The sequence below is a fragment of the Tachyglossus aculeatus genome, chromosome 2 (genome assembly GCF_015852505.1).
Source record: "Tachyglossus aculeatus isolate mTacAcu1 chromosome 2, mTacAcu1.pri, whole genome shotgun sequence".
Lineage (NCBI taxonomy): Eukaryota > Metazoa > Chordata > Mammalia > Monotremata > Tachyglossidae > Tachyglossus > Tachyglossus aculeatus.
The window spans coordinates 131,327,576-131,344,275 of NC_052067.1; the positions used below are offsets into that span (position 1 = coordinate 131,327,576).

Here is a 16,700-nt window from a genome sequence, read left to right on the forward strand (position 1 = left end):
ATAATAATAATAATAAATAATAATAATGATAGCATAGGACTTAGAATAATAATAGATAATAATAATAATGATAGCATTACTAAGCGCTTACTATGTGCAAAGCACTGTTCGAAGTGCTGGGGAGGTTAACAGGGTGATCAGGTTGTCCCACGGGGGGCTCACGGTCTTCATCCCCATTTTCCAGATGAGGTAACTGAGGCCCAGGGAAGTGAAGTGACTTGCCCAAAGTCACACAGCTGATAAGTGGTGGAGCCGGGATTTGTACCCATGTACATATGTTTGTACATATTTATTGCTCATTATTTATTTTACTTGTACATATCTATTCTATTTATTTTATTATGTTAGTATGTTTGGTTTTGTTCTCTGTCTCCCCCTTTTAGACTGTGAGCCCGCTGTTGGGTAGGGACTGTCTCTATATGTTGCCAACTTGTACTTCCCAAGTGCTTAGTACAGTGCTCTGCACACAGTAAGCGCTCAATAAATACGATTGATTGATTGATTGATGACCTCTGACTCCAAAGCCCGGGCTCTTTCCACTGAGCCACCCTGATGATGGCATTTATTAAGCGCTTACTGTGTGCAAAGCACTGTTCTAAGCGCTGGAATAGAGCTTGGCACATAGTAAGTGTTTAACAAATACCTACGTCATTAACATGATTATCATTATTATTACCCCAGTACTCAGAACAGTGCTTGGCACATAGTAAGCACTTAACAAGTACCATTATTACTATTATTATTGCCCCCAGTGCATGCTTGACTAATAATAATAATAATAATGATAATGTTGGTATTTGTTAAGCGCTTACTATGTGCCAAGCACTGTTCTAAGCGCTGGGGTAGATACAAGTTGATCAGGTTGTCCCACATGAGGCTCACAGTCTTAATCCCCATTTTGCAGATGGGGTAACTGAGGCCCAGAGAAGTGAAGTGACTTGCCCAAAGTCACACAGCTGACAATTGGCAGAGCCGGGGTTTGAACCCATGACCTCTGACTCCAAAGCCCGGGCTCTTTCCACTGAGCCATGCTGCTTCTCTAAGTCTACTAATAGTAGACTAATACTACCACGACTACATTTCTGAGCGGTAACATGGGCTACTGGAGGAATCATTCATTCATTCAGTCGTATTTATTGAGCGCTTACTGTGTGCAGAGCACTGGACTAAGCACTTGGGAAGTCCAAGTTGGCAACCTATAGAGATGGTCCCTACCCAACAGTGGGCTCACAGTCTAGAAGGGGGAGACAGCCAACGAAACAAACCATATTAACGAAAGAAAATAAATAGAATAAATATGTACAAGTAAAATAAATAGAGTAATAAATACATACATATATCCAGGTGCTGTGGGGAGGGGAAGGAGGTAAGGCGGGAGGGATGGGGAGGAGGAGGAGGGGGAATCATGGGGTTGGGAATTAGCAGCTCTGGCTTCCAAAAGTAGAAATTAGAAAGTAGAAATTTCCCTTCCTGGCAGGCCAGGCACAATCGAACCCTCGCCCCTGGTTGCCTTGCATTGACAGAGTGCTGTACTAGGTAATGATAATAATAATAATAATGATGGCATTTGTTAAGCGCTTACTACGTGCAAAGCACTGTTTTAAGCACTGGGGAGGATACAAGGTGATCAGGTTGTCCCACGCGGGGCTCACAGCCTTCATTCCCATTTTCCAGGTGGGGTAACTGAGGCCCAGAGAAATGATCTGCCTCGGGCCTTGGGGGTTGGGGCTGATCTTGTTCCATCGGCAGGGATGAAAGTAGAAATTTCCCTTCCTGGCAGGCCAGGCGCAATCGAACCCTCGCCCCTGGTTGCCTTGCATTGACAGAGTGCTGTACTAGGTAGTAATAATAATAATAATGATGGCATTTGTTAAGCGCTTACTATGTGCAAAGCACTGTTCTAAGCGTTGGAGAGGATACAAGGTGATCAGGTTGTCCCACGGGGGGCTCACAGCCTTCATTCCCATTTTACAGATGAGGGAACTGAGGCCCAGAGAAGTGAAGTGACTTGCCCAAAGTCACACAGCTGACAATTGGTAATAATAGTAATGATGATGGCATTTGTCAAGCACTTACTATGTGCAAACACTGTTCTGAGCGTTGGGAAGGATACAAGGTGATCGGGTTGTCCCACATGGGGCTCACAGTCTTCATTCCCATTTTACAGATGAGGGAACTGAGGCCCAGAGAAGTGAAGTGACCCGCCCAAAGTCACACAGCCGCGACTGTGAGCCCGTTGTTGGGTAGGGACCGTCTCTAGATGTTGCCAACTTGTACTTCCCAAGTGCTTAGTACAGTGCCCTGCACACAGTAAGCGCTCAATAAATGCGATTGAATGAATGAAGCGGCGGAGCCGGGATTCGAACCCGCGATCTCTGGCTCCCAAGCCCGGGCTGTTTAGGCAGAGCAAGGTGCCGGGCACTCAGTATAGGTCCCGATAGACAACGGGGAATAATAATAATAAGAAGAACGGTGGTGTTTGTTACTTTTGATACAAAAGTATTCAGGTTGTCCCACGTGGGGCTCACAGCCTTCATCCCCATTTTACAGATGAGGTCACTGAGGCACAGAGAAGTGACTTGCCCAGAGTCACACACAGCTGTTAAGTGGGGGAGCCGGGATTCGAACCCACGACCTCTGATTCCCAAGCCCGGGCTCTTTCCACTGAGCCACGCTGCTTCTCTGGGCAGGTTACTTTCTGCTCGACCCGAATTGTGCTCCCGCCCATTCGGGCTCACTCACCCTTGTATTTTTCTGGACCCCAGGGCTTAGCACAACACACGGCACGTGATAAGCGGCTAATAAATACTGTAATTAGCCAAACCTGCTGATTTTATATTTATTCTTATTAACGTCCGTCTCTCCCTCCAGGCTGTAAGCTGGTTATGGGCAGGGAATGTGTCTCCTAATTCTGTTGTTGTACTCTTCCAAGCACTTAGGACAGTGCTCTGCACATAGTAAGCGCTCAGTAAATACCATTGATTGATTGATTCAGCCATGTTTATTCATTCAGTCATATTTATTGAGCGCTCACTGTGTGCAGAGCACTGCACTAAGCGCTTGGGAAGTAGGAGAAGCAGCGTGGCTCGGTGGAAAGAGCCCGGGCTTTGGAGTCAGAGTTCACGGGCTCAAATCCCTGCTCCGCCAATTGTCAGCTGTGTGACTTTGGACAAGTCACTTCACTTCTCTGGGCCTCAGTTACCTCAACTGGAAAATGGGGATTAAGACTGTGAGCCCCCTGTGGGGCAACCTGATCACCTTGTAATAATAATAATAATGGCATTTGTTAAGCGCTTACTATGTGCAAAGCACCGTTCTAAGCGCTGGGGGGGATACAAGGTGATCAGGTTGTCCCACGGGGGGCTCACAGTCTTAATCCCCATTTTACAGATGAGGTAACTGAGGCCCAGAGAAGTTAAGTGACTTGCCCAAGATCTTGTAATCTCCCCAGCGCTTAGAACAGCGCTTTGTACATAGTAAATGCTTAATAAATGCCATTATTATTATTATTATTATTATTATTATTATTATTATTATTATTGCAAGTTGGCAACATATAGAGACGGTCCCTACCCAACAGCGGGCTCACAGTCTAGAAGGGGGAGACAGACAACAAAACAAAACACGCGGACAGGTGTCAAGTCGTCAGAACAAATAGAATTGATGATGATGGCATTTATTAAGCACTTACTATGTGCAAAGCACTGTTCGAAGCGCTGGGGAGTTTACAAGGTGATCAGGTTGTCCCACGGGGGGCTCACAGTCTTAATCCCCATTTTACAGCTGAAGAAACCGGGGCCCAGAGAAGTGAAGTGACTTGCCCGAAGTCACACAGCTGACAAGTGGCCGAGTCGGGATTTGAACCGATGACCTCTGACTCCAAAGCCCGGGCTCTTTCCACTGAGCCACGCTGCTTCCCCAAGATTAGAATTAAAGCTGAATGCCCATCATTAACCAAATAAATAGAATAGTAAATAGGTACAAGTGAAATGGAGTGATAAATCTGTACAAACGTATATACAGGTGCGCTTACTGTGTGCAGAGCACTTAATTACGGGTTTGGGAAAGTACAATACGACAATAAAGAGAGACAATCCCTGCCCACAACGAGCTGACAGTCGGGACTCTAGATTGATCTGAGATTGGGAATCCTGCCCAGGACGGAGGTTCTCAGACGCGGAATCATCAGATCTATCCTGGCATCAGCGGATCACGGCGCTTTTCATCCAGGAAGTCCTTTAAATGCCTTAATTCTGATTTCAGTCTTAAAAATCAGGATGGCCGTCCATCACCTAGTTCCTCCGAATGTCCAGAAACGGAACCCCCAGGCCAGGGGCGACACAGTTTCGACCCGGAATCGCTGTGCCCGTCTCTTCTCACCACAAGTGACTCCACCACAAGTCTGCTGTGTGACCCTGGGCCAGTCACTTCACTTCTCTGAGCCTCAGTTCCCTCATCTGTAAAAATGGGGATGAAGACTGTGAGCCCCACGTGGGACAACCTGATCACACTGTATCCCCCCCAGCGCTTAGAACAGTGCACATAGTAAGCGCTTAACAAATGCCATCATTATTATTATTATTATCATTCTCATACCCAACGCCGAACTTTGTTGGTGGAGTTTACGGCTGAGCGGTCTTTAATCCGCGGTGATTGATACACGACGCGTGTTTTAATAGCGCCTTATTGTTTTGTAGGGAAGCGCTCTCAATTCCTTCTACGATCAACGGGAATACATCGGACGGAGCGTTCACTACTGGAAGAAAGTACTGCCCCTGTTGAAGACAATCAAAAAGAAGAACAGCATTCCCGAACCCATTGATCCCCTGTTTAAGCATTTTCACAGTGCAGATATCCAGGTACGGTGGAACGAGTGGCCGTTCCCCAGAGGGAAGTGACTTCCCCTCGGGCAATCTGAATGCTTGTCTTTGACAATCGTATTTATTGAGCGCTTACTGTGTGCAGAGCACTGGACTAAGCGCTTGGGAAGGACAAGTTGGCAACATCTAGAGACGGTCTGTACCCAGCAGCGGGCTCACAGTCTAGAAGGGGGAGACAGACAACAAAACCAAACATAGTCACAAAATAAAATAAATAGAATAGATATGTACAAGTAAAATAAATACCTAAATAGAGTAATAAATATGTACCAACATATATACAGGGGCTGTGGGGAAGGGAGCTAAAATCTTGGAGTTAAAATGTCGCGCATCACTTTTTGAGAACGAGTGTGCGTTTTATAAATGCGATTGATGACGGCAATGCAAATGGAGAGAGGAGTTTGAAGATGAGCCCACTGTTGGGTAGGGACCGTCTCTATATGTTGCCAGCTTGTACTTTCCAAGCGCTTAGTACAGTGCTCTGCACACAGTAAGCGCTCAATAAATACGATTGATTGATTGATTGATGCTGTCAGGTGTCTGGGTTAGAAGCAGGCCTCCTGCCTCGCAGGTGTTGCTCTTTATGCTGCTTATTGCCTTAGACCCTAAGGGCTCTGGCTTGAATTTTAAGAGATAAGACAGTCCCGGCTCTCAGGGACCTTACGTTTGAATAAAAATGAGCCCACCCTCTTGTCACCTGTATATATGTTGGTACGGATTTATTACTCTATTTATGTATTTTACTTGTACATATCTATTCTATTTATTTTATTTTGTTAATATGTTTGGTTTTGTTCTCCGTCCCCCCCCTTAGATTAGATTAGATTAGATTAGAATTAGGATTAGAACCCAGGTCCTCTGACTCCGAGGCCCGTGCTCTTTCCTCTAGGCCGTGTTACTTTCCCACGGAAGTATTTATTCTATTTCTAGTCTATTCATTTTGTTAATGATGATGATGATGGCATTTGTTAAGCGCTTACTATGTGCAAAGCACTGTCCTAAGCGCTGCGGAGGTTACAAGGTGACCAGGTTGTCCCACGGGGGGCTCACAGTTGTAACATAGGTTACAATAATAATAATGACGGCATTCATTAAGTGCTTACTACGTGCAAAGCTCTGTTCTAAGCGCTGCGGAGGTTACAAAGCAGCGGAGAAGCAGCGGGGCCCAGTGGAAAAGAGCCCGGGCTTTGGAGTCGGTGGTCATGGGTTCAAATCCCGCCTCTGCCAACTGTCAGCTGTGTGACTTTGGGCAGGTCGCTTCACTTCTCTGGGCCCCAGTTCCCTCATCGGTAAAATGGGGATTGACTGTGGGACAACCTGATTACCTTGTATCCCCCAGCGCTTAGAACAGTGCTTTGCACATAGTAAGCGCTTAATAAATGCCATTAAAAAAAAAAAGTGATCATGTTCTCCCATGGGGGGCTCACAGTCTTCATCCCCATTTTACAGATGAGGGAACCGAGGCCCAGAGCAGTTAAGCGGACTTGCCCATGGGATTCGAACCCATGACCCCTGACTCCAAAGCCCGGGCTCTTTCCACTGAGCCACGCTATGTGCTTATAGCTATAATTCCATTTGTTTTGACGATTTTGTCATCTTTCTGTTTTGTTGTCTGTCTCCCCCTCCTAGATTGTGAGCCTGTTGTTGGGTAGGGACCGTCTCTATCTGTTGCCGAACTATCATCATCATCATCAATTGTATTTATTGAGTGCTTACTGTGTGCAGAGCACTGGACTAAGCGCTTGGGAAGTACAAGTTGGCAACATATAGAGACAGTCCCTACCCAACAGTGGGCTCACAGTCTAAAAGGGGGAGACAGAGAACAAAACCAAACATACTAACAAAATAAAGTAAATCGAATAGATAGGTACAAGTAAAATAAATAAATAAACAAACAAATATGTACAAACATATATACATATATACAGGTGCTGTGGGGAAGGGAAGGAGGTAAGATGTGGGGATGGAGAGGGGGATGAGGGGAAGAGGAAGGAAGGGGCTTGTCCTTCCCAAGCGCTTAGTCCAGTGCCCTGCACACAGTGAGCGCTCAATAAATACGATTGAATGAATGAATGAATGTGAGCCCGTTGTTGGGTAGGGACCGTCTCTATCTGTTGCCAAACTGTCCTTCCCAAGCGCTTAGTCCAGTGCCCTGCACACAGTGAGCGCTCAATAAATACGATTGAATGAATGAGTGTGAGCCCGTTGTTGGGTAGGGACCGTCTCTATCTGTTGCTGAACTGTCCCTCCCAAGCGCTTAGTCCAGTGCCCTGCACACAATGAGCGCTCAATAAATACGATTGAATGAATGAATGAATGTGAGCCCGTTGTTGGGTAGGGACCGTCTCTATCTGTTGCCGAACTGTCCTTCCCAAGCGCTTAGTCCAGTGCCCTGCACACAGTGAGCGCTCAATAAATACGATTGAATGAATGAATGTGAGCCCGTTGTTGGGTAGGGACTGTCTCTATACGTTGCCAACTTGTACTTCCCAAGCGCTTAGTCCAGTGCCCTGCACACAGTAAGCGCTCAGTAAATACGATTGAATGAATGTGAGCCCGTTGTTGGGTAGGGACCGTCTCTATCTGTTGCTGAACTGTCCTTCCCAAGCGCTTAGTCCAGTGCCCTGCACGCAGTGAGCGCTCAATAAATACGATTGAATGAATGAATGTGAGCCCGTTGTTGGGTAGGGACCGTCTCTATCTGTTGCCGAACTGTCCTTCCCAAGCGCTTAGTCCAGTGCCCTGCACACAGTGAGCGCTCAATAAATACGATTGAATGAATGAATGTGAGCCCGTTGTTGGGTAGGGACCGTCTCTATATGTTGCCAACTTGTACTTCCCAAGCGCTTAGTCCAGTGCCCTGCACACAGTAAGCGCTCAATAAATACGATTGAATGAATGAATGAATGAATGAATGTGAGCCCGTTATTGGGTAGGGGCCGTCTCTACCTGTTGCCGAACTGTCCCTCCCAAGCGCTTAGTCCAGTGCTCTGCACACAATGAGCGCTCAATAAATACGATTGAATGAATGAAAAGTATCATTGAGCGCTCAATAAATACGATTGAACGAATGAAAAGTATCACCTATCAATATGAAGAGGCTCACGTATCCCGCCCAGTTAGCGTGAGACGGGCAAATCAGTGGACTTTAGGGTTTTCTGAAGCAACGGCCGACCGAAGGATCGGACCTCTCGGCTTTTTCCTTAGGCCTCTGAAGCCGGAGACTATGAAGAGGAGGCGTACATAACATTTGCCATGTTGGATGCAGTAGACGGGAAGACGGAGGACGCCATGGTTGCCTTCGAAGCCATTAAAAACGTCGCGGCGTATTGGAATCTGGCCCTGGTAAGCGCCCTTCCCGACTCGAATCAGCCTGCAGGACGCAACTCCCGTAAACCTGCTTTTAAAATGGGTTTCTCCAACAGATTTTCCACAGGAAAGCCGAAGACCTGGAGAACGACGCGCTCTCCCCGGAGGAGCAAGAAGAATGCAAAAACTACTTGAGGAAGTGTAGAGACTACTTAATCAGAATTTCCGACGAAGCCTGTTCGGATCCTTCCGTTGTCAAGAAGGTGGGGAAGTTTAAAGTTTTCCTTTCCAAGGCAGCGTCGGGAGCGGGTTCTCTTGCCGGTTCGCGAGAGTTCCCGGGGGTTGCGCTTTTTGCCGTGTTTGACAACCGCTTCTCAATCCATCAATCAGTCGTATTTATTGAGCGCTTACTGGGTGCAGAGCACTGTCCTAAGCGCTTGGGAAGTCCAAGTTGGCAACGTATAGAGACGGTCCCTACCCAATCAATCAATCATATTTATTGAGCGCTTACCGTGCGCAGAGCACTGTCCTAAGCTCTTGGGAAGTCCAAGTTGGCAACATATAGAGATGGTCCCTACCCAATCAATCAATCAATCGTATGTATTGAGCGCTTACCGTGCGCAGAGCACTGTCCTAAGCGCTTGGGAAGTCCAAGTTGGCAACGTATAGAGACGGTCCCTACCCAATCAATCAATTAATCAATCAATCAATCGTATTTATTGAGCGCTTACCGTGTGCAGAGCACTGTCCTAAGCGCTTGGGAAGCCCAAGTTGGCAACATCTAGAGACGGTCCCTACCCAACAGCGGGCTCACAGTCTAGAAGCTGATTTTTGAACTGATTTTTTTTCTTTTCGTGCCATGTTCTCTAATTTATAAACTTCACTGAACTATCGTTCGGTGTTTCTCAGAGCCCCCCGGGACGCAACATCGCAGCGGTAAATGGCGGGGGGAGACGTGGCCGTCCCTGACCTCAGGGCATTTGGGCTTTTCCCGAGGTGCAGAGCATCGGGAAATATGGGCTCTTCCCCAGGGTGGTTGTGTCATGGGGGGGTTGTCATCTGTGGTCTCCCTGCCTGCCCGTAATAATAATAATAATAATAATAATGATGGCATTTGTTAAGCGCTTACTATGTGCAAAGCACTGTTCGAAGCGCTAAGCAAGGTGATCAGGTTGTCCCACACAGTCTCCATCCCCATTTTCCAGATGAGGGAACTGAGGCCCAGAGAAGTGAAGTGACCCTGCCCAAAGTCACACAGCTGACAGTTGGCAGAGGCGGGATTTGAACCCATGACCTCTGACTCCGAAGCCCGGGCTCTTTCCCACTGAGCCACCCATACCCTTGGACTCTCTTAGACTGTGAGCCCAATGTTGGGTAGGGACCGTCTCTATATGTTGCCAACTTGTACTTCCCAAGCGCTTAGTACAGTGCTCTGCACATAGTAAGCGCTCAATAAATATGATTGATTGATTGATTGACTCTCAGGTTGTGTTTAGTAGTGTGAACTGATCAGACTTCGAGCTCGTCGCGGGCAGAGAATGTCACCGTCTATCGCCGTATTGTCTTTTCCCAAGCTCTTAGAACAGTGTTGGGCACACGGTAAGCGCTTGGCACACAGAGAAGCAGCGCGGCTCAGTGGAAAGAGCCCGGGCTTTGGAGTCAGAGGTCACGGGTTCAGATCCCGGCTCTGCCACTTGTCAGCTGGGTGACTTTGGGCAAGTCACTTCACTTCTCTGCGCCTCAGTCCCCTCAGCTGTAAAATGGGGGTTAAGACTGGGAGCCCCCCCCAGCGCTTAGAACAGTGCTTTGCACATAGTAAGCGCTTAATAAATGCCATTATTATTATTATTATTATCACCTTGTAACCTCCCCAGCGCTTAGAACAGTGCTTTGCAATAGTAAGCGCTTAATAAATGCCATTATTATTATTATTATTATCACCTTGTAACCTCCCCAGCGCTTAGAACAGTGCTTTGCAATAGTAAGCGCTTAATAAATGCCATTATTATTATTATTATTATTATTATTATTATTATTATTATTACTACTATTATCACCTTGTAACCTCCCCAGCGCTTAGAACAGTGCTTTGCAATAGTAAGTGCTTAATAAATGCCATTATTATTATTATTATCATCTTTATTATGATCACCTTGTAACCTCCCCAGTGCTTAGAACAGTGCTTTGCAATAGTAAGCACTTAATAAATGCCATTATTATTATTATTATTATCATTATCATTATTATCACCTTGTAACCTCCCCAGCGCTTAGAACAGTGCTTTGCAATAGTAAGCGCTTAATAAATGCCATTATTATTATTATTATTATTATTATTACTACTACTACTATTATCACCTTGTAACCTCCCCAGCGCTTAGAACAGTGCTTTGCAATAGTAAGCGCTTAATAAATGCCATTATTATTATTCTTATTATTATTATTATCACCTTGTAACCTCCCCAGTGCTTAGAACAGTGCTTTGCAATAGTTAGCACTTAATAAATGCCATTATTATTATTCTTATTCTTATTATTATCACCTTGTAACCTCCCCAGCGCTTAGAACAGTGCTTTGCAATAGTAAGCGCTTAATAAATGCCATTATTATTATTATTATCATTATTATTATTATCACCTTGTAACCTCCCCAGCGCTTAGAACAGTACTTTGCAATAGTAAGCGCTTAATAAATGCCATTATCATTATTATTATTATCATCACCTTGTAACCTCCCCAGCGCTTAGAACAGTGCTTTGCAATAGTAAGCGCTTAATAAATGCCATTATTATTATTATTATTATCATTATCATGATCACCTTGTAACCTCCCCAGCACTTAGCAATAGTAAGCGCTTAATAAATCCCAATCTTCTAGACTGCGAGCCCGCTGTTGGGTAGGGACCGTCTCTATATGTTGCCAACTCGTACTTCCCAAGTGCTCAGTACAGTGCTCTGTACACAGGAAGCGCTCAGTAAGTACGATTGAATGAATAAATGAATTATTATTATCATCATCAATCGTATTTATTGAGCACTTACTATGTGCAGAGCACTGTACTAAGCGCTTGGAAAGTACAAATTGGCAACATATAGAGACTAAATAAATCGCATTACTATTAATAAGTACAATTGAAAGAAAGCAACTTGGACTAAGTATGTGTTGGGGCAACTCTTCGAAATGCTCTTCCAAGCGAAAAATCGTGGTTGTCTTTTCTTTCTACATGTAAATCTTTAGCTGGACACGATTTTCCTATTTTTGCCGTCTCCATACTGGTATGCGTGGCAAGAGCTGTGATTTTTCTTTCTTTTCTTTTCTTCTTTTAATTTTCATTTTTAGCTACCCGTGACGCTGGAGTCGGTGAAGGAGATGCTGAACTCCGTAATGCATGAGCTCGAATACGGCGGAGACCCTTTTTACAAGAGCGGCTCGTCTCCAAACGCGGAGTCCGAAATCAAGCACTCCACCCCGTCTCCGACTAAATACTCCCTCTCTCCGAATAAAAGCTACAAGGTGGGGGAACGGGGGAGCGAGTCCAGCTTTCCGTCGCTAGTGTTTGGATCCTTTTTTTCATCGTACCGTTTTGGTTTTTATGTCGTAGTTTTCTCCCAAGACACCGCCTCGCTGGGCAGAAGATCAGAACTCTTTGCTGAAAATGATCTGCCAGCAAGTAGAAGCCATTAAAGTAAGGGGTTGTAACACCTTCTCGTTTGGGGAGGGAACAGATCCTGTAGTCGATTAAATGTTGATTAATCGAGTCAGGTTATCTCCTGAAGGCCTTGGGTTCTGATTCATTCATTCAATCGTTTTTATTGAGCGCTCACTGTGTGCAGAGCACTGGATTAAGGGCTTGGGAAGGACTGTGAGCCCACTGTTGGGTAGGGACTGTCTCTATGTGTCGCCAATTTGTACCTCCCAAGCGCTTAGTACAGTGCTCTGCACATAGTAAGCGCTCAATAAATACGATTGATGATGACAAGTTCCCAACAACGGGCTCACGGTCTAGAAGGGGGAGACAGACGACAAAACATGGAGACAGGTGTCAAAAATCGTTCTAATCCTACTACTGTCACGTGTCTGTTGGGTGAACTTGGGCAAATCCCGTAACTTTGTGCTTGTTACCTCATCCGTAAAATGGGGATTAATCAATCAATCAATCAATCACCTTACCTCCTTCCCTTCCCCACAGCACCTGTATATATGTATATATGTTTGTACATATTTATTACTCTATTTATTTTACTTGTACATATCTATTCTATTTATTTTATTTTGTTGGTATGTTTGGTTTTGTTCTCTGTCTCCCCCTTTTAGACTGTGAGCCCACTGTTGGGTAGGGACTGTCTCTATATGTTGCCAATTTGTACTTCCCAAGCGCTTAGTACAGCGCCCTGCACACAGTAAGCGCTCAATAAATACGATTGATGATGGTGATGATGATTGAGCGCTTACTGTGTGCAGAGCACTGGACTAAGCGCTTGGGAAGTACAAGTTGGCAACATATGCCATATGAGGGCCTGGATTAATCAATCAATCATATTTATTGAGCGCTTACTGTGTGCAGAGCACTGTACTAAGCGCTTAGGAAGTATAAGTTGGCAACATGCGCCATATGGGGGGGCTGGATTAATCAGTCAATCAATCAATTGTATTGAGCGCTTACTGTGTGCAGAGCACTGGACTAAGCGCTTGGGAAGTACAAGTTGGCAACATATGCCATATGGGGGGGCTGGATTAATCAATCAATCAATCGTATTTATTGAGCGCTTACTGTGTGCAGAGCACTGGACTAAGCCCTTGGGAAGTACAAGTTGGCAACATATGCCATATGAGGGGCTGGATTAATCAATCAATCGTATTTATTGAGCGCTTACTGTGTGCAGAGCACTGTACTAAGTGCTTGGGAAGTACAAGTTGGCAACATATGCCATATTGGGGGGCTGGATTAATCAATCAGTCGTATTTATTGAGCGCTTACTGTGTGCAGAGCACTGGACTAAGCCCTTGGGAAGTACAAGTTGGCAACATATGCCATATGGGGGGGCTGGGTTAATCAATCAATCAACCAATCATATTTATTGAGTGCTTACTGTGTGCGGAGCACTGTACTAAGCGCTTGGGAAGTACAATTTGGCAACATATAGAGACAGTCCCTACTACCCCAGCGCTTAGAACAGTCCCCGGCACACACTAAATGCTTAACACTGCCCTTAAAAAATAGCCATTTAAGTGCCTGAAAATGGCATTTTGGAGCCCTCAGGGGCTCTTCTGGCGCCAAGGTGAGCGGCCTTTAATGTGGCATTTTCAGGATCCCTGTTTCAGAGTCCTCAAGGGGTAATCTAAAACTAATTACCAACTGTAGTTTATATTCTGTCTGGATCTTCCCTTTAGTACCTTTGAGAGGGCTGGATTGTGGGTAATCAATCAATCAATCAATCAATTGTATTTATTGAGCACTTACTGGGTGCAGAGCACTGTACTAAGCGCTTGGGAAGTACAAGTTCGCAACATTTAGGGACAGTCCCTACCCACCAGTGGGCTCACAGTCTAGAAGGGGAAATAAGTCTTTATTTTTCGTCGGTGTACTTGTTTGCTTTCGGCTTTGTAAACTTATCCGGTAATGTTACGTACGGCTACGTCATTGGTCATCAAAACATTTGTGTGAACCTTTAAAGAGCTGCTTTTAGTGGGCCAATAAATGCCTCAATTATTTGAGCGTGACTATATTGCCTTTCCTTTCTTCGACATGTAGAAAGAAATGCACGAATTGAAATTAAACAGCAGCAACTCCACCGGTTCCCCTCACCGCTGGCCTGCGGACGGATATGGGACGGAATCCGTGCCCGATGGTTACCAGGGAACCCAAAATTTTCACGGTGCCCCACTAACAGGTAAGCAGCCTGGCAAATTCCCGATGAGCTATTGATGAGAAAAATGGGTGCAGGGAGAATAGTTTGTGCCTGCGCAGGAAGAGTCTGTAAAAAAAAAAATGAGTTGAAACTTGAACGGAGGCCATCCCTATTGTATGGCAAGCACCGTAACAGAAAATAGATTGGAGAATACGGCGATAAGCGATGGCGTCTTCGCGTCCCCATCGAATCCAAGGCCCTGCTGAGAGCTCACCTCCTCCAGGAGGCCTTCCCAGACTGAGCCCCTTCCTTCCTCTCCCCCTCGCCCCCCCTCTCCATCCCCCCATCTTACCTCCCTCCCTTCCCCACAGCACCTGTGTATATGTTTGTACATACTTTTTTACTCTATTTATTTATTTATTTTACTTGTCCATATCTATTCTATTTTATTTTGTTAGTAAGTTTGGTTTTGTTCTCTGTCTCCCCCTTTTAGACTGTGAGCCCGCTGTTGGGTAGGGACTGTCTCTAGATGTTGCCAATTTGTACTTCCCAAGCGCTTAGCGCAGTGCTCTGCACATAGTAAGCGCTCAATAAATGCGATTGATGATGATGATGATGAATCCCTTTCAAAACAGTGCTTAGATTCACGCAAATCTGTGTGCGACGTCGTGGTGGAGAACTTGATGGAATAAACTTATACTTCTGGCCAGAACCCAGGCTCGGGGTCACGTATCTTGTCATCATCATCATCATCATCAATCGTATTTATTGAGCGCTTACTGGGTGCAGAGCACTGTACTAAGCGCTTGGGAAGTACAAATTGGCAACATATAGAGACAGTCCCTACCCAACAGTGGGCTCACAGTCTAAAAGGGGGAGGCAGAGAACAAAACCAAACATACTAACAAAATAAAATAAATAGAATAGATATGGACAAGTAAAATAAATAAATAGAGTAATAAATAGGTACAAACATATATACATCTTAGCAGAAACGTGAGTCCTGTAACGCGACAGCAGCGTTGGCGTTCCCGGAACCTTTGCGTGGATTTAGGTCGTTATCCGTTCATCGGCGTTATTGGGTCTTCTAAGTCTTTTGTTATGTTTGGTATATTGTTATGTTTGGTGTATATAGAGAAGCAGCGTGGCTCAGTGGAAAGAGCCCGGGCTTTGGAGTCAGAGGTCATGGGTTCGAGTCCCGGCTCCGCCATATGTCTGCTGTGTGACCCCGGGCAAGTCACTTAACTTCTCGTAGCCTCAGTTACCTCGTCTTTAAAATGGGGATGATGACTGTAAGCCCCACGTGGGACAACCTGATCACCTTGTATCCCCCCCAGCGCTTAGAACAGTGCTTTGCACAGAGTAAGCGCTTAACAAATGCCATTATTAGTATTATTATTGTTACAGGGTCTCCCCGAGTCATGCCAAGATGCCTAGGTGTTCAGAGCATAACGGTACCTTCCCAGAACACCTATAACACCCATTGAGCCTCTCCAATAATCCCCTATTTTTGGTTTTTCTCCTCTTTGACCCCGAGCAAAAGATACTCGGCAATTTATGTTGCCAATTTGTACTTCCCAAGCGCTTAGTACAGTGCTCTGCACATAGTAAGCGCTCAATAAATACGATTGCTGCTGCTGCTGATGATACTCGGCTTCTGTGCAGACAGAGCTCAAAACAGTATGGGGGGAGAAGGGGGAAATCCCAAACCATCAGTAATAAAATATTGTGGGGAAAACACTTGTTCTGTAGAGACTTGATGCGTTTGCTGAGAACGTTTTTCCCTCTTATTAAAGAATGTGGTCTTCGGAAAGCAAACGTTCACAAACATTCATTCATTCGATCGTATTTATTGAGCGCTTACTGTGTATTCATTCGTTCATTCACTCAGTCGTATTTATTGAGCGCTTACTGCGTGCAGAGCACTGGACTAAGCGCTTGGGAAGTCCAAGTTGGCAACGTATAGAGACGGCCCCTACCCAACAGCGGGCTCATGGTCTAGAAGGGGGAGACAGGACAAAACATATTAACAAAATAGAATAAATATGTACAAATAAAATAAATAAATAGAGTAATAAATACATATATACAGGTGCTGTGGGGAGGGGAAGGAGGTAAGGCGGTGGGATGGAGAGGGGGAAGACGGGGAGAGGAAGGAGGGGGCTCAGTCTGGGAAGTCCTCCTGGAGGAGGTGAGCGCTCAGTAGGGCCTTGAAGGGAAATATCTACATTTTAATTGTAATTTTAATCTCTAACATTCACTGGTACTTTATTTTTGATTTTAGTTGCAACTACCGGGCCTTCAGGATATTACAATCAGTCTCCGGCATATAATTCCCAATATCTCCTGAGAACAGCCGCTAACGTAACACCCACAAAGGTAATCCAGAGTATGAGTAACAAAATAGCCCAGCTTTATTTGCCTTTACAGGACTGATCTCAAATGTTTCCCTTTTTTAAAAAAGTGACATCTTTTTGTACTGGCTTCTGCCGTTTATCACCATATTGATTTGTGTCTCTGTGTGTGTGTGTGTGTGTGACGATTTAGTCACAAGAAGCTTTTCGTGGAGGGTAACGTCGTTTGTATTCTTCAAACTGACCATTGTGCAAGATAATAATAATAATAATGATGACGTTTATTAAGCGCTTACTATGTGCAAAGCAC

The 16,700-nt window shown here is 45.2% G+C and overlaps 1 protein-coding gene across 2 annotated transcripts in view; it reads left to right on the forward strand.

Annotated features, from left to right (window-relative positions):
- Positions 1-16,700, forward strand: part of RANBP2 (RAN binding protein 2) — a 93,830-nt gene that overhangs the window by 36,746 nt on the left and 40,384 nt on the right. For both annotated transcript variants that reach the window (XM_038741619.1, XM_038741623.1), the window contains 7 exons: positions 4,698-4,859; positions 8,088-8,225; positions 8,306-8,452; positions 11,527-11,700; positions 11,789-11,872; positions 13,940-14,078; positions 16,321-16,415. In XM_038741619.1, the coding sequence (XP_038597547.1) occupies positions 4,698-4,859; positions 8,088-8,225; positions 8,306-8,452; positions 11,527-11,700; positions 11,789-11,872; positions 13,940-14,078; positions 16,321-16,415 (939 nt within the window). The remainder of the gene's footprint in view (positions 1-4,697; positions 4,860-8,087; positions 8,226-8,305; positions 8,453-11,526; positions 11,701-11,788; positions 11,873-13,939; positions 14,079-16,320; positions 16,416-16,700) is intronic.